The sequence below is a fragment of the Halichondria panicea genome, chromosome 16 (assembly GCF_963675165.1).
Source record: "Halichondria panicea chromosome 16, odHalPani1.1, whole genome shotgun sequence".
NCBI classification, from domain to species: Eukaryota; Metazoa; Porifera; class Demospongiae; order Suberitida; family Halichondriidae; genus Halichondria; species Halichondria panicea.
In genome coordinates this window covers 2,417,827-2,441,850 of record NC_087392.1, presented here as the reverse complement: position 1 = coordinate 2,441,850, position 24,024 = coordinate 2,417,827, and the positions used below count along the sequence as shown (strand labels likewise).

Here is a 24,024-nt window from a genome sequence, read left to right as displayed (position 1 = left end):
ATGTCGCTTGAATTGTATATGCCAACTCCTAAGAAGATTTGGAGATCGACAATAGTAGAAGTATGTGACCCCATAGGTGTACCCTTTCTTTGTACAATGTATGTTGGTGTTCTGTACCTCCTCAAATGGGCAACCACCAAAAGATTCAAGTTTGTTACACCTGTGTTACTGCCCTAAAGAAGAGCAGAAGTTTGAAGTAGTAAGCAAGCACCGACCTTGGGTCTTAAAGCAATATGACAAATTAATGCTTTAACAGTTACACACCTGTCAGTTGATAAGAGATTTTTTGATGATAGAGCGCAAGTTTATAGTTAGAGGTATTCTAATCAAGCAAAATTGGCAAAACTGGCTTTACTGGTGCACTGTTACGCTTAAAAAAATTGCATACAAATGGCTTTGTACACAGAGATGTGAGGAAAGATAACATTATCTTTAGTGTCAGTCATTTGACTTGGCCCAAAAAGAAGGTTGTTCTTACCCTTTACTTTATTCTAACAACTTTTCTGAAAGACATCCGACCCAATAATATATAATTATGTTATGTTGTTTTACATGTATTACAAATTAATTTATGAATTATATAGAGAGAGAGTATCGGACGTATACTGTGATCAGATGCAAGATGTATGCGGAGAGTTAACGTGACTTCCCGACCTGTGTCTGTCATTTACTTTATAATTTATTACACCATATTTCGCAACATAGATTTTATATAGTACCGGTATCTATGCTTGCAACTTGTCCATGATATGGGGTGTTGTACCGTCAAACTTAACTTAGCACTAAGCAATTTGTGTTCTTATCCTGATGATAATCATAGATCATTGTTTACTGGTAAAGGTCAATCGATTACAGATCACCACTAAAGCCATCTTGCTTTTTCACTGGGACAAAATCATGGAGATCATTGACACACACATGCATTTGTGGACTCCTGAAACTCACCCTTGGGTCTTGGACTTCAAAGATGGTGGTCACCCAGCAGGAAAGTGGGGTAAGATTGCTAAGACCCCTAGTCGAGTCTGGGGGTTAATTACTATTCTTTTACAGATTCTTTTCAAATTGCTTTCAAATCGCCTATAATTCCTCCAAAGCACAACATAGACTCCATGCTGTTGCACAAGTAACAAATGGCCACATGAGTCACGACTCTATCTAAATAGAATGCCAAGGAGATAACTAACCACCAATACTTCCATCAGGCCTATCATTATGATTTGTACTGACCTGTATTCCAAAACCTGCCTATTATTCTCATAAAGGAACCTATTATGCCAACATAATTCTCAACAAAACAATGTGCCTATTATGCTCAAAATTATGCCAGCATAATCTACCAACCCCTCCCCCAGACCCACTATTAAACTTACTCCATGTACATGTATTCACACGATTCACCATAGCCCCTCCCCTCTTTATCCTCATGTAGCTATTAACCTTTATACTAAACTCTTCCTTCAGAGTCTGTCCTTACTTACCTGACGGATGACTACAAAAAGGACACAGAGGGTCACAATGTGGTGCAGTGTGTGCATGTGGAGGCTGTGTTTCCAGGAGATCCTGTCGGGGAAACCATGTGAGTGCTACTCGTGCATGGAGTGAGGTATGACAGCATTCATCTGGAGATGAGTACACATGGCTAGCCCTTTCACTAAGTAGGCCAGCGGGTTACAAGTTTCTGTATCCCAGTTTGTACCACAACTCCCAAAACTGCTGATAATTATTCTGTTTGTTCCCAAAGCTTCTCCGAAACAATTGCTCTATAGGTATAGGAAGACGGTTGGCTGGTGTTAGTTGTCCAGTGTTTTGATAATAATGCAACACACATACAGTAAAGTACGTTCTTTAGTCCCATATGCCATAGCTATTACACTGTGTGGTATTAGATCTAATGAATGCTATCAGAGAAATCATGATGGTACAGGTCAGGGGGAGGTATAATTATGTGACGGGCATGGAAATGGAACCTATTTGCATGGTAACTGGTATGATGTACACTTTGACAACAGCTACTTTCTGAACAATATTTGCCTAAGTGCGGGCCTTTCTCAAATAGCAGGAGTGTCTATTCAATGTCCTCTATTGTGACAGTTGCACAACTATGCATATTGCTATGCAGGGCTGCGGTAGTGGTGAGGGATCTTTCACTGTCTTCACTGCTTCCGCAAAGCTTAGATGGGTATATTAAACTTAAAAGGGGTATTATTATTATGCTTGCATGTGGTATTGCATGTGGTAGTGATGTAGCTACTCAGGTATTAAACAGTGATTCCCAGAAATGTAGCGCAGCTATAAGAATCAACTTGACAAAGGAGTCACAACAAATCATTACCATTAAAGGAGCTTGCACATATAATTATTACGTGATCTGTATCTGTTTCAGATGGCTAAATGGACTAGCAGACAGTACTGGGATACCAACTGGTATGTACACTAATTATTTTTGCACACTATTTTTAACTACAAACTATTTCCAGCTATTGTGGGCTACTGTGACCTGTCTTCCCCTGATGCTGAAGACATTCTCAAGCGACACAGTGAGCACAAGAGAATGAGAGGAATTAGAAACATGCTAAACTTCCACAAAACACACCCTGAGTATAGTGCCGTGTCTCACGATGACTACCTCACTGACCCAAATTGGATCAGAGGATTTGCTCTCCTTGAGAAATACAACCTCTCCTTTGAACTCCACATACTATGTGGCCAAATGCAGAGGTACTGGTAGTTCGTATATTATTGGCACATGTAATGGATGGTGTACACTTTGACAACAGCGATCATAAAGTGCGGGCCTTTCTCAAATAGCAGGAGTGTCCATTCAATGTCCTCTATTGTGACAGTTGCACAACTATGCATGTTGCTATTGCAGGGCTGCGGCAGTGATGAGGGATCACCCTGGAGTGATGGTGATGGTGGATCATTGCGGGGTCCCTTATGAGAAAACCCCTGAGTCAATGAAACTTTGGAGGGAAGGTGGGTTACGATTGATTTGTGGAAATGTATAGTGTGGAACATAGATTTCGATGATTAGTTTCAATGTCCTATGATCTTACCGTTGATACTAGGTGTGTCAATCCTCTGTGTCATTGAGGGTGGGTGGTGCTCTTATGAATTCATTAACCCAAGGCGCGCATATAAGCAGCCGCTGGTTATAGTAGTCCACCATTGAGTCTGTCACCTGATTCGTTTAAAATTTTGACATAAACCCTTCGAGCTGTTAAATAAAACCGAGCAAAAGCTAAGATTAAGAAGCTATAAAAAAAATATTATACCATATAGCACTTAATTTCAAGGAACTAAAATTTTGCGGATTTTATTTTCGAGGATAGAGGTAGGTTCAAGTGACCACACTGACCCCTACCGGAAGTACCAAAAGTCAATCTGCGAAAACCGCCAAAATTAATGTTAAAGCCTCGAAAATAAAGTGCTATACGACGGTAGGAGTCCTTCATGGGCACCGTATTACTAGAATGTTTTGTGAGTGTCAAACATAAACAAATTTTGCCAGTGTTATCACTTTGATTGCAAAACCTATACATGTACTTGTACTGGTATGACACAGAATGCAAAGAGACTGCTATATCAGGTTTTGTTCCACTGTATTAATGTTGCTGCAGCCCAAGCCAAATCTTTAAGTGCAGTGTGGCGTAGCCAGGGGTGCTGGCCTGAGGCTAGTACTTGAAACGTAAAGAAGTGTATCTGATTAGAGTGCCCCCTTCTCTTCCTAATCTTGCTGCTAACAAAACGATTTTCAGTCTCTAAACTACTGTGAGCTATTCTGGCTTAAATCTATAGACTAGTTCTCTTTCGTTGCCTATCTTTGCAACTAAAAGCTCAGCCCACACCCAACTAGGTACATAAGTTAATTTTGACGTCGTTATTAAAAACATGTTCATCACTGCGCAGCTGGTAAACAGGCGTAAAGCGCCCGTTTACCACCTCTGAGCACTTCCTTACCCAAAATTCTGGTTACGCCCAAGAAGCATGCGTAGGGTTGGGCGTCTCCCCAATTAATTTAGACGAGCCACATTTAAAAACATACATACATTATACGTACATTATTGCATGCTCACTTCCGAAATAATTTCCAAGTACACCAGGCGTTGTTTATGTGGGGAAAGTTCGCTGAGTGTGTCATTGTATGCTGCAGGTTTGCAAGAGTTGGCGAAGTACCCTAATGTGTATGCTAAGGTGTCTGGGATGTTTGCTACTGACCCAAAGTGGAGCCAGCAGTCCATAGAAGATGTGGTGAAGCCAGTACTAGAGATATTTGGAATCGATAGGTTGAGATCATAACACAATGACATATAATTATGTGGTGTTATATATGTCTGTAGTGTTTTAGTTATTGCCTTTTGTTGGTTGTGTGCAGCATGCAGTTTGTTTCATCACATAAATGTGTATGTCATAATAAGTAATCTTTCTTTCCATCCAGATGTGTGTTTGCTAGCAACTTTCCAGTGGACAAAATAAATGGGACCTTTCAGCAGCTGCTTAGTGCTCTGGAGCCTATCCTCAGTGCCTACTCAAAAGAAGATCAACAAAAGTTCTACGCTGGGAATGCAAGAAAGTTTTACAAACTGTAGAGAATCAGAACTTCTGATTTTTTTAGTGATATAGGTATAAAAAAATGTGATGTATATATCTGCTTTTTGGTGCTTTCCCCCAATCCACTAGTGGTCTTTATATTTTTTGTGGTGTAGTTTCTAGAGGTCTCAAACCAGCTCACTTTATAACACAACATCTGACGACCCATAGATAATTTATAGTATCTATGGACGACCAATACCAATTTAGTTATTTGGGACTTCTGCCGATAAAACATTATTCATCAACTAGATCTAACCGTAGGATCTAGACTAGACGCAGACGTAACACGATCGGACGTAACATGGAGATTGTTGATGCACACATACATTTGTGGACTCCTGAAACGCACCCATGGGTCTCGAAAGTCGAAATGTTTAGTAAGCTGTCCAATGTATTGTAGATCTATATATCCAGAGCATGATAATTGGCATTGTCCAGAGCAAAAGGCATGATGCATTATTTCCACAATCACAATTTGATTGTCAGCTATAGTCTGAAATCTTCATACGTACGTACTTGAGTTATTTCGGTTATAGTGTAGAACTGCTAGATCTAGATCTACCGTGAAAAAGGCTATAATGCGAAATGTTCCGGTGGCGCATTATTAGAGGGATGCATAAGACCTTATTTTGAAGAACTCTTCCTTCAGAGTCTGTCCTTACCTACCTGACGGATGACTACAAAAAGGACACAGAGGGTCACAATGTGGTGCAGTGTGTACATGTGCAGGCAGCATGGCTGGGGGACCCTGTTGAGGAAACTGTGTAAGTGCTGCTTGTATATACGTTGTCACTGAATTGTATTGCTATTTACATGTGACTAACTGGACTGACAGATCACACTCGCTACGTACACTCCTATTTGCATGGGTCACAAGAATTAGATCATTGCTATGCTCACAAAATAATGGCTGACACTGATTATGTACAACATCCAAAGGAAGTATGGACGTTCTGCTTAGTTTCTTGTTGCCTAAATATAACAGTCTGCATATCATCGGCTGGCTGGCTGGCCTTACTTGTTTGTCATGGTCTTTAATAATGGGACACACAGTTGTTTTATTCCTCAGACTCTGATATGTCTAGCTTTTGGCACAATGTGTGTTAACTTAGTTCGTGTAAGTTAATTGGGTAGTGAGTTGCTACCATGATCACAAACAGATTTGCATGTCAGGTGATGTGAGTGGTTCTCACATGTAATATGATGTGTGAACTGTGAACATTTTTGTGTGGGATTCCTGTCTTAACTGCTGCCACAAAGCTCTATAATTATTAAAGGGATCATGCTTATACATTGGTATTGCATGGGGTTGTAGCTTCTTGGAAAAGTAAATTCCCTACTGCTAGGAGAATCGACTCGCTGATAAAGGAGTACAGTAAAAGAATTAATAGTGATCTATACTTATAATTACAGCTGGCTGAATGGACTAGCAGACAGTACTGGGACACCAAATGGTATGCTAGCATGTATACACAATAAACACAATTGTCATTTCACACAAACCGCATGCAGCTATTGTGGGCTACTGTGACCTGTCTTCCCCCGATGCTGAAGACATTCTCAAGCGACACAGTGAGCACAAGAGAATGAGAGGAATTAGACAAATGTTAAACTTCCACAAAACACACCCTGAGTATAATGCCGTGCCTCACGATGACTACCTCACTGACCCAAATTGGATCAGAGGATTCGCTCTCCTTGAGAAATACAACCTCTCTTTTGACCTCCACATACTACCTGGCCAAATGAAAAGGTACAGGCAGTATTTTTGACACATGTAATATACTGGAGATCCTCATCATGTACACTTCAATAATAACTGCCACTTTCTGAAATTCTATTTGGGTAATGCCGGGCCATTCTTGATTTGGAGTTGTATAAATGGAGTACTGATTGTATAGTGGTTGCACAACTATGCATGTTGCTATGCATGTTGCTATGCAGGGCTGCGGCAGTGGTGAGGGATCACCCTAGAGTGATGGTGATGGTGAATCATTGTGGGGTCCCTTATGAGAGAGACCCGGAGTCAATGAGAGTTTGGAGGGAAGGTGAGTTTCAAAAATGTCCATGAATGGTTATAGTTTCAGATGTCTAGTCATAACCTTGATACTTACTGTCAATCCTCCGTGTTATTTGAAGGCATGGTGCACTGCTGTTATGTACGTGCCAATCAGCTATAGTAAGTGCCATATACATTCATTGTGAGTTTTGTGGTTTCTTTCTGTCTTGCGCCTGCCTATCAATTATGAGAAATGTGTGTTTACTTGATCAATTATGGTATTTCCAAGGAGGACTAATTTATATGGTATGTCATTCACAAAAATACTAAGAAGAAATCAGTATGGTTTATAGCTTCGTGTTGTCACACTAAATACTAAGAAACCATACTGTTTTCTATGGTTACATTATCGGAATGATATCGTGTCCATGCCAAGACCAACCTCTTGTGTCGCTGCTTTGTTCAATATTGTAATGTCAGTAATTAATGTTTGTAAAGGTGTTCGAATTACTGTCAACTCTTCCATGCGTACATTTCTTAGGTCATCACAATCAAAATACAGTGTAGTGGACAGAGCCTATAGACTTGTGTTTTAGTGAGGGCAGTGAGTGCAGTGCTATATAATTATTTTAGTACAATTAACATGCAAATGTAAGTTCTAGCCCATAACCAGTGTTGTAAGCAATGACATATGCAACCTCAAGCCATGTTTGGTGAAGCTATGTAGGAGCTAGGCCTTCCCTCCAGTGCCAGGTAAAAGGCTAAAAGGAGTAGAAATGCAGTATATAGAATGGAGTAGAATGCCCAACCACTCCATTTTAGACGTAGACAAAACATTATGTTATAGACACGACATTGCCACGGTGTGCATGCGTGTAACCAAGGGCGTATAAAAGAGAAGGGGGCATGCAACAACTTGTGAGTAAAAACTGAAGTGGGCAGTGGAAAGTACATATCTATAAATAGATTTTTGTGTACAGTACATAGTGTATCCGGTCTGTGGCTTTGGTTTTTGCTCGCACGAAGGATTGATAGTCAGTTACATGCCCTCTATGCCCTTGGTGTAACTATAATAGTTAGACACTGTTTTGGAGGTGTAATGGGATTACTTGACTATAATAATTATAGTTGCTTGACAACGAGAGATACTACGTATACGTATGTTGTATATATACTAAGTCCCATAGTAACTTCCTCCCAGGCACTTTTCACTTGTGTAGATCTTAGTGTCTAAATTATATTTATTATAGCTTGCAGTGTTATTGCTTTTCTTTTTTTTGCTTGCTACATTACCGTATTACTAGAATGTTTTGCAAGCATCAAACATTTGTGAACTTTGCGAGGGTTGATCAATTCGCAACAATAAAATCCGCAAAACCTAAATTATTACTAGTAAATACATACGATCCTTGCCAGAACGCAATAGTTAGATCGCAAAGGGTCAACTTTTCTGCTGATTTGGCTCATTCGCAATTGTCACCTGAAAAATGTAATACGGTATGAGGTATAGAGTAGTAGTATTTGGAGGAAATATGTTGTGTTATTTTTCACTTGCACTTGAAAGTGTTGATACTTATAATGTTGCCACCAACCTGTGCTGGTTATTATTTTACTCACATCTAAATTGCCAAGTACACCAGGTGTTACACTTTATACGTGTTACTTCTGCCTCGGAGAAGTTCGTACAGCTGTGTCACATTCATTTCATTGTGAATCATGATTCACGGTATGTTGCAGGTTTGCAAGAGTTGTCCAAGTGTTCTAATGTGTATGCTAAGGTGTCTGGGATGTTTTTTACTGACCCGAAATGGAACCAGCAGTCAATAGAAGATGTAGTGAAGCCAGTATTAGAGATATTTGGAATTGATAGGTGAGAAAAAACACACACAATCAATTGTATTTGGTGTTTGACATCAGTGGAACCTCTTATAACGGACTCTCTAAATAGCGGACCCCTCTTGTTATAGCGGACAGCATGCCTTGTACCAACTGCTTCTCCAGTGTGCTTGCAACCCAAATAGCGGACACCTATGTGGTGCCGTTTGTTAACCATGTGTAAAAACTGCATGTTTAAGGTACATGAAAATTCTCTTCACTGTATCAGTTCCCGATTTACTAAAACGGCCTCACGCTTAATTTACTAAATCGGTCACATAAGTGACATAACCTTATATGGTATAACCTCCGATATAAGGGACACCTCCGAATCACGGACAAAACCTCCTGTACCAACTTGTCCGTTATTTGGAGGTTCCACTGTAAGCAGCGTAATACCATAGTGTTTTGATTATTGCCTTTTGTTGGTTGTGTACAGCAGTTTCATCACATAATTATGTGTCTATGTCATAGAAGCAAAAACTGTTTCTCTCCATCCAGATGTGTGTTTGCTAGCAACTTTCCAGTTGACAAAATAAATGGGACCTTTCAGCAGCTGCTCAGTGCTCTGGAGCCTATCCTCAGTGTCTACTCAAAAGAAGATCAACAAAAGTTCTACGCTGGGAATGCAAGAAAGTTTTACAAACTGTAGACAAATATAATTATTATAGAACTGTGATGTAGACTCTATATATAATTATGTTATCATACTGCTGTGCCACTTTTGATAAAATGTGATGTACAATATCTGCTTTTTGGTGCTTTCCCCCAATCCACTAGAATTTTTGTGGTCTTCATAATTATTTTTGTGCAGATTGCAGTTTCTAGAGTACGAGTAGGGGTTGGTAGATTATGCTCGAGATTTTACTATTCTTTTATGCTCAAGTTAACACAAATCGGCTATTATTCCCACATTATTCCTCCAAAGTACAACATACTCCATGTCGTCGCACAAGTAACATCAAACTATAATTAGCCACCAAATTTGAGCAAAAGAGCAAATTAGGTCTAAAGCTTAGTACCAAGGGCTAGCTCTGCAAGCTCAGCCTACAATGTAAAATTGTTTATACTAAGACATGTAGCTACGTGTATTCCAAAACCTGCCTATTATTGTTTATAAGGTGTCCATTATGCCAGCATCAAAAAATTGTGCCTACTCAACTATTCTTCAAACAAGCTCACTTTATAACACAACATCTGACGACCAATACCAATTTAGTAAATTCTAGTAGGACATCATGGAGATCATTGACACACACATACATTTGTGGACTCCTGAAACTCACCCGTTGGTCTCGAACTTCAAAATATTTAGTAAGCTATTCAATGTATGTATATAGCCAGAGCATGTATAATTGCCAATTATCTATACATGCTCTGGAGCTAATTGTTCAGAGTGAAGGCATGATGAGTCACAATTTTGTTTGTCAGCTATGAAATATGCTATAGGCTGAAAACATACGTACATACTTGTTTAATTCGGTTATAGTGTAGAAACTGCTAGATCTCTACCATAAAAAAGGCGCCGCCCCACCCCCCCCCCTCTACTGTATGAAAATGTATAATTAATTATCTGCTATATATAAATCTATGCTATAATCCAAATGTTCAGGAGGCGCATTATTAGTGCATAAGATCTTAGTTTGAAGAACTCTTCCTTCAGAATCTTTCCTTACTTACCTGACGGACGACTACAAAAAAGACACAGAGGGTCACAATGTGGTGCAGTGTGTGCATGTGCAGGCAGCATGGCTGGGGGACCCTGTTGAGGAAACCGTGTAAGTGCTACTTGTATATACGTTGTCACTGAACTGTATTGCATGTGATGGACAGATTACACCCGCTACACTCCTATTTGCATGGGTCACAAGAATGGCTATGCTCACAAAATAATGGCTGACATTTGATTATGCACATCCAAAGGAAGTATGGATGTTCTGCTTAGTTTCTTGTTTCCTATGCAAATATAACAGTCTGTCATCGGCTGGCTGGCCTTACTTGTCTTTCATGGGTTATAATTATGAATCAGTACTGTTACTAATGGGACACACAGCATGTTTTATTCCTCAGACTGCGATATGTCTAGCTATATTTTGGCACAATGTGTGTTAACTTAGTGCATATAAGTGGGGTCTACCATGATAACAAACAGATTTGCATGTCAGGTGATGTGAGTGGTTCTCACATGTAATATGGAGTGTGAACTGTGAACCTTTTTGTATGGGATTCCAATGAATCTATGAATCTGTCTTTATTGCTGCCACAAAACTCTTGTACGAATGGGTATATTGAAGGGATCATGCTTTATTGCATGGGGTTGTAGCTTCTTAGAAAAGTAAATTCCCTACTGCTAGGAGAATCGACTCGCTGATAAAGGAGTACAAAATTACCAGTAAAAAGAGTTTGTAGAATTAACAGTGATCTATACTTATAATTACAGCTGGCTGAATGGGCTAGCAGACAGTACTGGGACACCAAATGGTATGTCTAGCATGTACACACAATAAACACAATTGTCATTTCACACAAACCTCATGCAGCTATTGTGGGCTACTGTGACCTGTCTTCCCCCGATGCTGAAGACATTCTCAAGCGACACAGTGAGCACAAGAGAATGAGAGGAATTAGACAAAATTTAATGCTGTTAAACTTGCACAAAACACACCCGTATAATGCCGTGCCTCACGATGACTACCTCACTGACCCAAACTGGATCAGAGGATTCGCTCTCCTTGAGAAATACAACCTCTCTTTTGACCTCCACATACTACCTGGCCAAATGAAGAGGTACAGGCAGTATTTTTGACACATGTAATATACTGGAGATCCTCATCATGTACACTTCAATAATAACTGCCACTTTCTGAAATTCCATTTGATTGCCGGGCCACTCTTGATTTGGAGTTGTATAAATGGAGTACTGATTATATACAGTGGTTGCACAACTATGCATGTTGCTATGCAGGGCTGCGGCAGTGGTTAGGGATTACCCTGGAGTGATGGTGATAGTGAATCATTGTGGGGTCCCGTATGAGAAAACCCCTGAGTCAATGAGAGTTTGGAGGGAAGGTGGGTTTCAAAAATCCTCTGTTTTATTTGTTATTTGAAGGTGTGGTGCACTGCTGTTATGTACGGGCCAATCAGATAGTGCCATATACTTCATTGTGAGTTTTGCGATTTCTTTCTGTCCTGTGCCTGCCTATCAATTATGAGAAATGTGTGTTTACTTGTTATGCAACTCATATCAATTATGGTCTTTCCAAGGACTAATTTATATGGTATGTCATTCACAAAAATACTAAGAAGAAACCAGTATGGTTTATAGCTTCGTGTTGTCACACTAAATACTAAGTGTTTTCTATGGTTACATTATCAGAATGATATCGTGTCCATGCCAAGACCAACCTCTTGTGTCGCTGCTTTGTTCAATATTGTAATGGCAGTAATTAATGTTTTGTGAACAGTTTGTAAAAGTGTCTGAATTACTGTCAATTTCGTCTCCCATTGATTTGGTGGGTACATTTCTTAGGTCAGAACCAATCAATCAATATACATTGTAGTGGACAGAGCCTATAGACTTGTGTTATAGTGAGGTAGTACGCAAATGTAAGCTTTAGCCCATGACCAGTGTTGTAAGTAATTACATATGCAACCTCAAGCCATGTTTGGTGAAGCTATGTAGGAGGCCTTCCCTCCAGTGCCAGGTAAAAGGCTAAAAGGAGTAGAATGCCCAACCACTCCTTTTACCATTCCTGGCAAAAATGACTTAGACAAAATAGACACGACATTGCCACGGTGTGTATGCGTGTAACCAAGGGCGTATAAAGGAGAAGAGGGCATGCAACAGCTTTCGAGCAAAAACTGAAGTGGGCAGTGGAAAAGTACCGTAATATCATGTCTATATATATCTATATCTATATAGATAGATTTTTGTGTACAATACGTAGTTATACCCGGTCTGTGGCTTCAGTTTTTACTCGCACAGAGGGTTTGATAGTCAGTTATATTCCCTCTTCTCGTTTATATGCCATTGGTGTAACTAGACACTGTTTTGGAGGTGTAAGGGGATTATAGTATCTTTGCTATGCTCGGAATACTAAAGCAGTGCTTGGACTTCTAAATCACATGGACACCGACAAAACAGTGTCTAGATACTAGTGCACATGCGCAAACCTTGTCCTCGAGGCTTGACTACAATACAACAAGTTTATTTTGCTTGACAACGAGATACGTATACTAAGTCCCATAGTATATACCTCCTCTCAGGCACTTTTCACGTGTGTAGATCTTAGTGTCTATAAATGTATATTTATTATAGTTTGTAGTGGAAGTAAATTATTATGCTTTTCTTGCTTGCTGCATTATGAGTATAGAGTAGTATATTTGGTGGAAATGTATTGTAATATTTTTCATAGCTTGCACTTAATTGGTAGAAAGGTATAATGTTATCGCTTAATTACTTCAACCTGTGCTAGTTACTCACATCTAAATTGCCAAGTACACCAGGTGTTACACTTTATGCGTGTTACTTCGTGTATGTTGTAGGTTTGCAAGAGTTGTCTAAGTGTTCTAATGTGTATGCTAAAGTGTCTGGGATGTTTTTTACTGACTCGAAATGGAACCAGCAGTCAATAGAAGATGTGGTGAAGCCAGTATTAGAGATATTTGGAATTGACAGGTGAGAAAAATCACACAACCCAATAATTATACTGCATTTGGTGTTCAGCATGCATGTAAGCAGCGTAATATCGTAGTTTTGCTTATTGCCTTTTGTTGGTTGTGCACAGCAGTTTCAATGTCAATGTCATAATTATAAGCAAGAACTGTTTCTCTCCATCCAGATGTGTGTTTGCTAGCAACTTTCCAGTTGACAAAATAAATGGGACCTTTCAGCAGCTGCTCAGTGCTCTGGAGCCTATCCTCAGTGTCTACTCAAAAGAAGATCAACAAAAGTTCTACGCTGGGAATGCAAGAAAGTTTTATAGATTATAATACAACTGTGTAGGGTAAACACCTAAGTAATTAGAAGAAAACTGTATGCACGGCATTGATCTCAGGAAAGGTTAGATAAGCTTTACCATGCAAGATGATGATAACATTAACTATCTATAGGCTGAATGAAAGAATTAATTATATAAAATGTCTTCAATTATTGGCTGGGGGTTTTAATTATTGTCTCTGGTGATGATGTTTTTACGATACATAATTATAGTGAGGGCTACAACTAGCCTCCTTCACATCTCTGAGAGGAAATGGGCGTGAGATCAAGGCTAGGCTGGAGCAATTAATTGTAACTTTTACTGTTTTCTGTAATAATAATCAGTATAATCGTTATAATTATGAACTCTCCCTTTACTTAAAAAAAATTTGCCATTTTTGGTTACCTGAATTGCAAAATTGCACCCAAAATGGTTATTTCAACCATAAATGGGGTATTTCAACCAATTTTTTTTACAGTGTATAATTATACAGTTGGTCAAAAAGGATTCATGACGGATGTACATGTATTTATATAGATTGACGTGATTTGGCTTGTTATCATGCATGCATGCCTATGTGGTGGCTCTCACACGGAATAATCAATATAGGAATGCAAACCCCATTTGCATGGTTGCCATGCAGAGCGTGCATATAGGTTCCTATTTTCCACTGTCTGCTTCCACAACTTGGAGATGTATGGTGATGGTAATTGCATGTGGTAGTGATGATCGGTGGCTATACTTAGGTTTTCTTGGAACAGTATGTAATTCCCCGAAGTGTCACACTACTAAGAATCAACCAACCGGAGTCACAACAAATCCATTACCAATAATTAGAGCTTGTACATGCATGTGAGGTATTAACCATGATCTGCATGACTGTATACTGTTACGTAATTACACCTTCACGGCTGAAACAATACTGGGACACCATGCATGCATAGTGCATGGTATTATTATGTTATTCAAATGTCATTCAGCCATTCCAAGTGATACTCTGGTCCGGATGTTTCTCTAATTGCATGTGGGCGGGCAGCTTTTGTCATGCCATTATTCACTTTGTTTCGAATAAATCTGGTGAGGGCGGTGGACCAGAAACAATTCCAGCATTATTATACATGGAAGTATTTGTGTGTGCATGTATAATTATCAAGTAGAAGGAAATGTCATAATTATTATATGCACTTCACTTTGTAAATTCAGAGTACAGATTTGTACACTTGGTAACTATATTGTATACACTTTGTTGCAAAGGTTTTTTCAGCGGTGATATTATAACGTTCATAATGTGTTCATTATTATTGTCGTGCACATAGCAAAATTAGAAACCAGCGTGTTTATAGCTTCGTGTTGTATAACACAAAATACTAAGAAACCACACTGTTGTTCTATGGTTACCTTATCAATATAATGATGTCATGTCATGTCATGCAAGACCATGCATGCAACCTCTTGCCAGTGTTGAACAAGGAGGTCCGACATGTGTGCACAAATCACTATAGGCTCAGTGCATTGATGTCATTTGCGGTCACGTGATAACGTCCAGGCCAATACATGCATGCACTGCACTTGTAGTTTTGTGCACATAATATTATGTCAGACCTCCTCTGAGTGTTGCGAAGGGAATGGCACGATATACCCGGTACTAACTTAGTACCAGGTATATTGTGCCATTCCCTAGTAACAACAGAGTGTCATCAGTCATGTCTTGTGGAAGCTATAGTATATATCTAGGAAACTCTGTAAAGGTTCCAGGACTATTTCTGGGTATAAGAATATCCATTCTGGGGATTCAGTATATACACATGCATGCTAAGTTGGGTTACTCAGGGAGCAGTCTTATACAACCACTCCAAGTGACTCAATACAGTATATCAAGTTTGAATGTTTATTGAATGCAAATGACACTGGTTGTTTTTCTAATATATAATGCATCGGAAATTGCATGTGCATGCATGTTCACTCTTTGTGTGTCTTTCGATTGGGATTTATACGCAATTCGCAATCAAAAGAATGTGTTTCTTGTAACTATAATATACATACATTTTTTAATGGATTTTTTTATTTTTGGCTTTATTCCTTAAACTTATGGTATGGCAAGTTTCGTTGAAATTGGAGGGCATGCTCATTTTTTGTGTTGACTTGACATGCCTTGTGTCGGTAGTTACAAGTATAGCTTCCAGTGGAACTATTATGTGTTGTTCTATACAGTAGACTCTCGCTATTCCGGCTCTCTGAAGTACGGCTACCTCGATATACTGGCCATTTGGTTTGGCACGGATTGCTAGCTAGATGTTTACTGCACAAAACTCGCCCTGAAATGCGTCCACTCACTATTCCGTATAATGGCTGCCCCAAACTAGGTTTCAATGTCGTTTTTTAGCTGCGGCTCCTCGCTAATCCGGCCAAGCTGCACTGCCCCAAGGGTGACCGGATTAACGAGAGTCTACTGTATACGTATATATATGCGTGCATGAGACTAACCCAAAATGGAACCAGCTGTCCTTAGAAGAGGTGGTGCATGAAGCCAGTATTAGAGAGATATTTGGAATCGATAGTCAAGACAAACACACTCCATTGGAGAGATCTGTCGGTTTTGTAAACAGCATATTCCATAGTATTTTGGCTATTGCCTTTTGTTTGTTGTGTACAGTTTCAGTTTCATCATAAATGTTGATGTCATAAACAATAACTGTTTTTCTCTTTTCTCGTCACAGATGTGTTGCTAGCAGCTTTTGAGGTTGACACAATGTATGGGACCTTTCAGCAGAGTTATATATATACTCAGTGCTTGGAGCTTATCTTAGAACTGGTGCCTATACCTATACACAAATAGTGCATGTAACCAAAATTATGCTGTTAGAACACTGTTCCTTGGAAAACTAACTAATGTATACATCTTCATACCTTCTTGGCAATGATAGTACTCAAGAAAATGATTATAGGTAGGATTCAGCTTTCAAGGAAACTAGTGATTACCTGGAACACCCACTCGTACTCAATTGTGTTGTCAGCATAGCCACTATCAACAACATTCCTAGAATATGAGGCTTCAGCCATTTCATGCAGATAATTATGGTAAGGGAATACTTAGTACTCCTTGCATTCATAGGAAACCCACCAGCATGCAGGTCTGTATATAAGCGGTGAGCTGGTCCAGTCTAGTATAATCTAGTCTCACTGAGCTGAAATAAAAATGCCTTCTGACAACTACTTTGGAGTCTCAGTTCTAGTAGCAGGGAGACCTGTGCCTGAATATGTTCATGATGGACATGCTTATGTAGAGAGCAGCTTGTACACTCCATTCAGCTACAACCAAGATATCCAGGAGGATGTAAATGGAGAGACAGAGACGCAGAAATGCCCAGTCACTCCATATCAACTATTCATTCACTTAGCTGCACACTGCAAAGACAGCGTTTTGTTCATTTATGTGGATGGAGTCAAGGTCACAAAACTCAAGTTGGAGAAGGGAAATTCAAAGTAAGTAGTGTCTGAGTTATCTCATTCCTAAATAGACTCTACGGTAGATCTATCTTAATTATTGGTGTCATTGACAAGGAGTTACGTTGATCACAAGCTTATTGACTGTATTTTTTCATTTGCAGAATCATTCAGGGATTCACAGATAAAGATGGGGTCAGAGAGTTTCTGTTTGCACTTCCACGATATGCCACTAATCATGAAGACAGACTTGACAAGAAAAGACAGCCCAAAATTGGAACCATTGAGATTGTTCGTTGTGAAGCAAGTTTCATTAAAGAAGAGTATCGCCCAGTACAGGACACTAGTTTTAACCAAGCAAACAAAAAGGATGCATTCAAAGTAACCGCAGGTAAATATACCATGTCCACGACAAAGAAAGGCCGATACCTTCATCGTGCTGCTCCGTATGATGTTCAATTGAAGAAGTTGTGGAAAGTTGGCCCCGAGTGTGGCAGATTAACTGTTCGCTATCGAATGGGACACACATTGGAGGAGATGGGTATCACTATAAAGCAAACTGACTGGTCCAAAGTTATTGTGAGACGATCAGTGTCCCCGAGTGGCTCGTCCACACCTCCTGGAAGTCCAACAGATATCAGAAATGGTTCAGAAGGACTCTCAAATCCTTCCAGCCCAGAATCCTCTCAGGGCAGTCCAAGTCACAAGTGTTCTAGTCCATCTACTCTCACATCCATTCAACTAGCACAAGTAAAACAAGAACCAATAGAATGAGTTAGCTAGCTGTCGCAATCTGGTCATTTCCATTTTTTATGTTTTGTTTGTCTACATCAACTACATCACTATTATGTTTCATCTCAAGATCATAATTTTTCCATCCAGACATAATTATATGCACAGACCTATTATATATATGCACAGACTGATAATGAATTGTTAAAGCTGCTCTCTACATAATTTAACATTAGCTAAGACAAAAGTAGTGAGTGAGTGAGTGAGTGAGTATGATGAGAACTATGGCTTCCAAAGGCTAGATGATTAATAATTATTTATGGATGCTAGTTATAGATAGCTAGCCAAGACTATAGACTACAATATTACTATTAAAGACTGCTTTTCCCCTTTACTTACCTTAAACAGACATGATTTGGTCTTCTTATAATTCCAATTGCAATTCACAAGAAAGACCCTGTATTCCTGGCAAGTTGCTCAATTGCTACGTTTACCAAGAATACCCCAATTCTGGTCATCAGCGATTCTGGGAAAAATCAATGATGCGCATGCGCAATATAGACTAGTCTCTTCATAATTTATTTTCGAATTTGAACAGGTTCATGTCTGCCATCCAGCACTAGTGCTAGTGGTGGGGGGGGGGGGGCAAAGAAATACCTGCACACTCTCATTGCACAAGGGTGATGGTAGAAAGTATTCTGGTGTATCCCGGCCGTAACTGACCCGCACCGAAGCCGGAGTACTCATACTCATAGTCAAGAGTTTGAAGAACAAATTAAACATGTCCTGTCACTCTTTATCAAATATAGGTTTGCTTGCATTATTGTGTTGACCTCAGTAGATAATCTATACCCAGTGTACACATCAGATCTTTACTGAGTCTTGCTGCCCAGTCTTGCTGGTGTCTGTATTAATTAAAGCAACACTAGACTATACTTGTATGTTGGAAGCCGAGTTGGTGAGTAATGTATATACAATAATATCTTGCTCAAGCATTATTGAGGAATCCTGACATTGATGGAAGTAGCCCTAAGTCCTTTTCTCCCTCCTTTTCTCCCTACCCAGATTTGCTGATCATGAGGTATGTTTTTTTTTTATTGCAACTGTACATGTATACTTTCTACAGAATAATTGCTCAGTATCTAAAGAGAAGAGTAATTGGCAAGATTGAAGTGATTTGTTACGATGCTCCTAATAAGCCAAACCATACAGTAAACTGTTGTTTTGTAAATTGTGTCCAGGCAACCAAAAAAGAGGTTACAAAAAACAATGGGAACAACACGTGTCAAGGCAAAGTAGTGCGAAATGGTAAGCCATATGATAGGCCAAGCAATGATATTAAACCAGAAACGAGGTGTTGCTAAGTGCAGTAGAGTTTGCGGATTGCAGCTGCATGGAGTAGTACAATAACTGACTCATACTCTAATGACTGGGAGATAACTTTTGCTGGAGCAACTAACCATAGTCTCACTCTGACAACTGAAAATGTGAAATTGACTGGTATGTAGAGCATTATGTACGAAAATTAAAATATTGTACCACATTTGGTTCAAAATTATAATGTGCACAAAATTAATGCAATAATGGGTACGTGTAGTTCTTACAAAAATTGCCCGCTATACTGTATCTAGATCTACAATGTAGATCTATCATTATATGTGGTCTACAGTCTAGTCTAGTCATGTATTATGTGATGATAGATAATTGTAGATCTATCATTATAATTTATGTTGTCTACAGTCTAGTCTAGTCTAGTCATAGATATCTACATGACTGTAATGTGTATGCACAGAGCATGCGCATTAGACTACCCATGGGGCTAGTATCCAGGTGGCTTGTTGTCTCTGGCTTGTTGTTGTGTACGTGTAGATCTATGTACGTATTCTGAGAGTCTTGACTTTTCAAATTTGAGTATGCCAGCTAACAGCAAATTTGGGTTCAGTATCCTGGTGGGGGGGAAAGAGCTGGCTGAGTACAGTCATCCTGAGGACAGCACCAGAGGGATGGTGGAGAGTATCCTGGTGTCTCCAGTCACCTACTGGCTAAATGTGAGGGAGTACTCATCCTACAGTGAGGAAATGGAGGAGCAAAAGTGGCCTGTCACTCCATATCAGATAATGGTGTGTTTTCTCCTGTTGTTGTTGAAACTATTAAAAAATAATTATCACAGATATCTTCTAAAGCTGGTTGCCCATACTCTGTGTTTAAAGTGTTTGTCGATGGTGTTAAAGTAAATGAAGTATGGCTGAGAGACCGGGAAACAAAGTAAGCTACACGAACGGTGACATGTACTGTATTCAATAGCATTATATATTTTATAGAGTTGTTGAAGGGTTCGCAGAACAAGATGGATCTAGCCGCGAATTTCTCTTTTCTCTACCTAGATTTGCTGAGAACGAGGTACCATATAGCTGGTAATTTCCGGGGGGGGGGGGGGCAAAATATTTGTGGTTTTCGTGATAAAATTTAATATTTTACCCACCAATAAAGCGACCTTGACTACCTTTACCTGCAAGTGCAAGCAGCAACCATAAACATAAGATCCCCGAACTGACTAAATATCGCTCAACCGCGAGTATTTCCCCCCCCCCCCCCCCCAAATTACCCGTTATACAGTATTGGTAGTTACAGTGGCATAGGAAGGGAGGGGGGCTCCAGGGGCTGGAGCCCCCCATCTTTCTAGGCTATTAAGTAGATATCAACCTGCACTATGTAGATAGCCGTACTTTTTCCATTCAAAAATTAGAGCTTCCCCCCCCCCATTAATAAATTGCTTCCTACGCCACTGAGTTAAACCCTTTTTCAACTCACTTGAAATACTGTATTTATTTACTAGAATATTTTGCAGGTGAAAACCTTTGTGAATGAGCCAAATCAGCAGAAAATTTGACCCTTTGTGATCTAACTATTGCGTTCTGGCAAGGATCGTGTATTTACTTTAGGTTTTACGGATTTCATTGTTGCGAATTGTATATGTTTGATGCTCGCAAAACATTTTAGTACATGTATAGTGTAATACGGTGAAGGAAAACTGAATTCCTTATGTACACTAATTGACCTCAAATGTGTGGAATAGTGTACAGAGCCTATGGTGTGGTCCCCTGTGTGCATTGTAGTGTAATAAGATTTGCATTTTTATGCCTCTAGGCGTAGCCGCACAAGGGATACGGTAAAGCTGACTGTGTCTGTGTGTCTGTTCCAGCTGTAACTGCTCAACGGTTGCAATGCGACGAAAACAAACAGCTTCTATAGGCTTCTAGCCACGATTTTGATTTGTGGATTAGCAAACTAAAGCTTCTTTCTCGAGTTATGGCTAGTTTGACTCACATTGAAGGCTTTTGCAGTCTCTTCAGAATCTTTCATAGCATCATCCGTTCGCACAAACTTTCTATTCAACATATGAGTTAGCCTTGCACTAAAGCCTTAGCTTAAAAGGTCTGTTAACCAGCTACCTATAGTAGCCATTTGTAAACACTTGATCTCTTTGCAGGCACACTCTTTAATTGTGGATGTAATGCGCATGCGCGCTCATCCCACATGTTAGAATCCAGTGGCAACTTCAGTACTTCTTTTTCTTGAGGTCCTGGTATACCGGTAAGCCACAATGATACAAAAGATGCATGTGCACAAGTCTGGTAACAATAGATACATGTACACACGTCTTTTCTCTGCTTGTTTACATACACTATACTGTCTGTGCTTGAATATACTCTTTGCCTTTGACAAAGGTTTGCTCCCACTGTTTGGCTACAGGCCATTTAAATAGCATGCAGTTGCTTCAGTAATCGTTGAAGATTATTCATCAAAGCCATCAGATAGGCGTCTGCCATTCAGCTCCTCTCCTAAATGACTGTCTGGAATTCAATTCTATCAACAATTGCGATCAACAATAATAATAGCATAATTCCTCATGAAAATGAAAATAGTCCTTGAATTTATTATTGACCTCTGAGCTCGGTTTTTAGCTTTTACTTTTTGTGGTGTGTCTGTGGTTTTATTAAGGATTACGTAATCCAATATCATGATCCAATCAGTATTGGTAATACCAAGATGAACTCTTGGTAATACATAATTACATAATTATACCCTTGCTCCTTCATCCTTCATCCTCTTTGCAAAAGAATGGACTAAATTGTCAGTTGGAGTGGCCTAATTTTATGCTCGCATATATTTCTAGCACTGTGATAATTTGTTTTCTTTGCAGAAAGATCGCGTAGAATCTGGAAGATCAAGTCGTGTGGGGAAAATAGAAGTCAATCGTCATGATGCAACCTTCGCTCACAAGGCAATGGGTGTTCACAGATACACCGCTGTTGATTTTGTCCAAGCAAACAAGAAAGATGTTACGGACATCACTAAACTGAGTTATACAATGACAACCACACGTCAAGGCAAACTGATCCGAAATGGTAAACCCTGCGATACATCTTCATCAGCCGAAGATACCAAACCAGAGATGAAAATGTTTAGCTACTATAATATTGGGAACGAAGTTGGAAAACTACAGCTTGAATACCACATGACTCACACCCTCATTGACTGGGGGATACAACTTGTGAGACCTGACTGGAGCACCTGAACATTGCTCTTACCAAACTTAGATCTACATGTATGATTGTAACTTCAGTCTTGTTTTGTTTATACTGTCAATTAGAACATTACAACTTAAAAGTAATATTGGGATTCTTTGTTCAGTACATATTGCGTAAAAAGCTTTGCATGCCTCGCGCGCCATGTCCAACTACCAGCAGCAACAGGATGAGTACGGTCAGCAGCATTCTATTCAGTCTGGGTTCAACGCATCTGGCTTGAGCATGGAAGAGTCAGTGTCTCCCATGTACAGTGTGCAGCAACAACAGTATCCAACCCCGGGTTCTTATTACAGCCCTCCACAGCACAACTCAGACATGTATTCTCAAGGACAAGGTGTGCTAATAGATTTCGTTTGTTCTCTTGAGAAAGTTACAAGTCAATCTCAACTCTGCATGTAGGATAAGAGTACTCGTAGCACATTCCTATGTACGTAGCCGCGCATGAAAGTGTGGTACACAGCTACAGGTATTTACACAGCAAACAATGTAGCACATGGCACACACAATAGTCGTGGTATCTGCGTTAAATATAGTTATCCGTGTTCTCATCGTTCACTATTCTCCAGCAGGATACACTGGGATGGATCAAGGCTCATTCCCCACTGACGGTACCCAAGGTGGTAGTGACATTGACCCAGGGAGTATGGGACAAATGGCCTCCTCAGCATCGTCAGGGGGTTATGGTGGTGGTGGTGGGGCGGATGAGTACGGAGAGAGCGGCTTCGAGGAAGAGTTACCGCTCCTTGTCGAGTTGGGCATTGACTTCAACATGATCAAACAAAAGGTTTGTTTTGACTGACAATGTAGTGCACCCTGTACTGTATATTGAGCTGTTACGTTCTGCTTAGTAGTGTACAGTAGAGTATGCATAGTACTTGTATACAGTCTGGTATACGGATGTTTGTTCCCCTGCAGACTGTCTCTGTGCTGAATCCTCTGCAACAGACTGACCCTCGGACCACCAATGACACGGACCTAGCTGGTCCCCTCATCTTCTGTCTTCTCTTTGGTGTGGTCCTACTCATGGTATAACAAACCACTCTTCATCAAATAGCACTATTAGCTATAGTCTCTCCGTATTCAAATGTGTTAGTACACCAGGCAGACAGTTTGGCCCACTATGTGCAAATCTCAGATTGTTGCCTTGTAGCCATGTAATAACAGTCGTTGCCTTGTGGCCATAAGTGAATAGTTTTTCATACACAGTCGGGGAAGGTCCACTTCGGCTACATCTATGGGTTTGGTCTGCTGGGCTGCACCAGTCTGTTTGCTGTGCTGAACCTCATGAGCACAGTGTGGGTGTCAGTGACTACTGTTGTCAGCGTCCTGGGCTACTGTCTTTTGCCAATGGTGCTTCTCTCCTGTTTCTCACTCCTTGTTCATCTACAGTGAGTATTGTAGAGTTGTACGCAGGATGTATGTATAGTAGGACAAGGTCAGGACTCAGTAGTGCACACCGTAATATACATTTACAGTCTATAGATATCACACTCAGGTTTATATACAGTCTTGTTTGAAAGAACTATTGTGTGCAGTAAAGTTAATCTCTCCAGCAATTAATGCAATTGACCCTGTGTTACTGCCCCCCTACAGAGGTATCGTTGGTGTTCTCCTTTCATTGGCAGTCATCTGTTGGAGTAGTTACTCTGCCTCAAAACTCTTTGTCAGTATTTTAGCAATGAACTCAATGCAGTTACTAGTAGCCTATCCCTGTGCATTACTCTACGGTGTCTTTGCACTTTTGACCGTTTTTTGATTTTTCGTGTTTTAATATCAATTCAGTGACGATGTGATAACATTATTGCTACTC

General features: G+C 39.9%; 5 protein-coding genes across 7 annotated transcripts; all 5 read left to right on the top strand.

The window, feature by feature from the left end:
- The first annotated feature begins 810 nt into the window (after nt 1-810).
- LOC135350073 (uncharacterized protein y4mH-like) lies at nt 811-4,744 on the top strand. Its single transcript, XM_064548782.1, has 7 exons — nt 811-994; nt 1,462-1,576; nt 2,384-2,424; nt 2,478-2,718; nt 2,873-2,976; nt 4,154-4,286; nt 4,439-4,744. The coding sequence occupies exons 1-7, from the start codon at nt 898-900 to the stop codon at nt 4,587-4,589; spliced, it is 882 nt and encodes a 293-aa protein (XP_064404852.1). The 5' UTR covers nt 811-897; the 3' UTR covers nt 4,590-4,744.
- Nucleotides 4,745-4,789: 45 nt separating this feature from the next.
- LOC135350077 (uncharacterized protein y4mH-like) lies at nt 4,790-9,285 on the top strand. 2 transcript variants are annotated; one of them, XM_064548787.1, is made up of 7 exons: nt 4,790-4,970; nt 5,243-5,357; nt 6,007-6,047; nt 6,106-6,346; nt 6,538-6,641; nt 8,330-8,462; nt 8,969-9,285. In XM_064548787.1, exons 1-7 carry the CDS (start codon nt 4,895-4,897, stop codon nt 9,117-9,119), a joined length of 861 nt encoding a protein of 286 aa, XP_064404857.1. In that variant the 5' UTR covers nt 4,790-4,894; the 3' UTR covers nt 9,120-9,285. The 2 variants fall into 2 exon arrangements, with proteins under 2 accessions (XP_064404857.1, XP_064404858.1); XM_064548788.1 differs by lacking the exon at nt 8,969-9,285 and having other exon boundaries at nt 8,330-8,466.
- A 330-nt stretch (nt 9,286-9,615) lies between these two features.
- LOC135350076 (uncharacterized protein y4mH-like) lies at nt 9,616-13,655 on the top strand. 2 transcript variants are annotated; one of them, XM_064548785.1, is made up of 7 exons: nt 9,636-9,781; nt 10,131-10,245; nt 10,908-10,948; nt 11,008-11,254; nt 11,433-11,536; nt 13,013-13,145; nt 13,309-13,655. In XM_064548785.1, the coding sequence occupies exons 1-7, from the start codon at nt 9,706-9,708 to the stop codon at nt 13,457-13,459; spliced, it is 867 nt and encodes a 288-aa protein (XP_064404855.1). In that variant the 5' UTR covers nt 9,636-9,705; the 3' UTR covers nt 13,460-13,655. The 2 variants fall into 2 exon arrangements, with proteins under 2 accessions (XP_064404856.1, XP_064404855.1); XM_064548786.1 differs by lacking the exon at nt 13,309-13,655 and having other exon boundaries at nt 9,616-9,781; nt 13,013-13,149.
- Nucleotides 13,656-16,594: 2,939 nt separating this feature from the next.
- LOC135350075 (uncharacterized) lies at nt 16,595-17,836 on the top strand. The gene is made up of 2 exons (XM_064548784.1): nt 16,595-16,929; nt 17,055-17,836. Exons 1-2 carry the CDS (start codon nt 16,643-16,645, stop codon nt 17,662-17,664), a joined length of 897 nt encoding a protein of 298 aa, XP_064404854.1. The 5' UTR covers nt 16,595-16,642; the 3' UTR covers nt 17,665-17,836.
- Nucleotides 17,837-19,411: 1,575 nt separating this feature from the next.
- Nucleotides 19,412-22,319, top strand: LOC135350025 (uncharacterized). Its single transcript, XM_064548713.1, has 4 exons — nt 19,412-19,742; nt 19,793-19,887; nt 19,944-20,022; nt 21,827-22,319. The coding sequence occupies exons 1-4, from the start codon at nt 19,536-19,538 to the stop codon at nt 22,199-22,201; spliced, it is 756 nt and encodes a 251-aa protein (XP_064404783.1). The 5' UTR covers nt 19,412-19,535; the 3' UTR covers nt 22,202-22,319.
- The last annotated feature ends 1,705 nt before the right edge of the window (nt 22,320-24,024 follow it).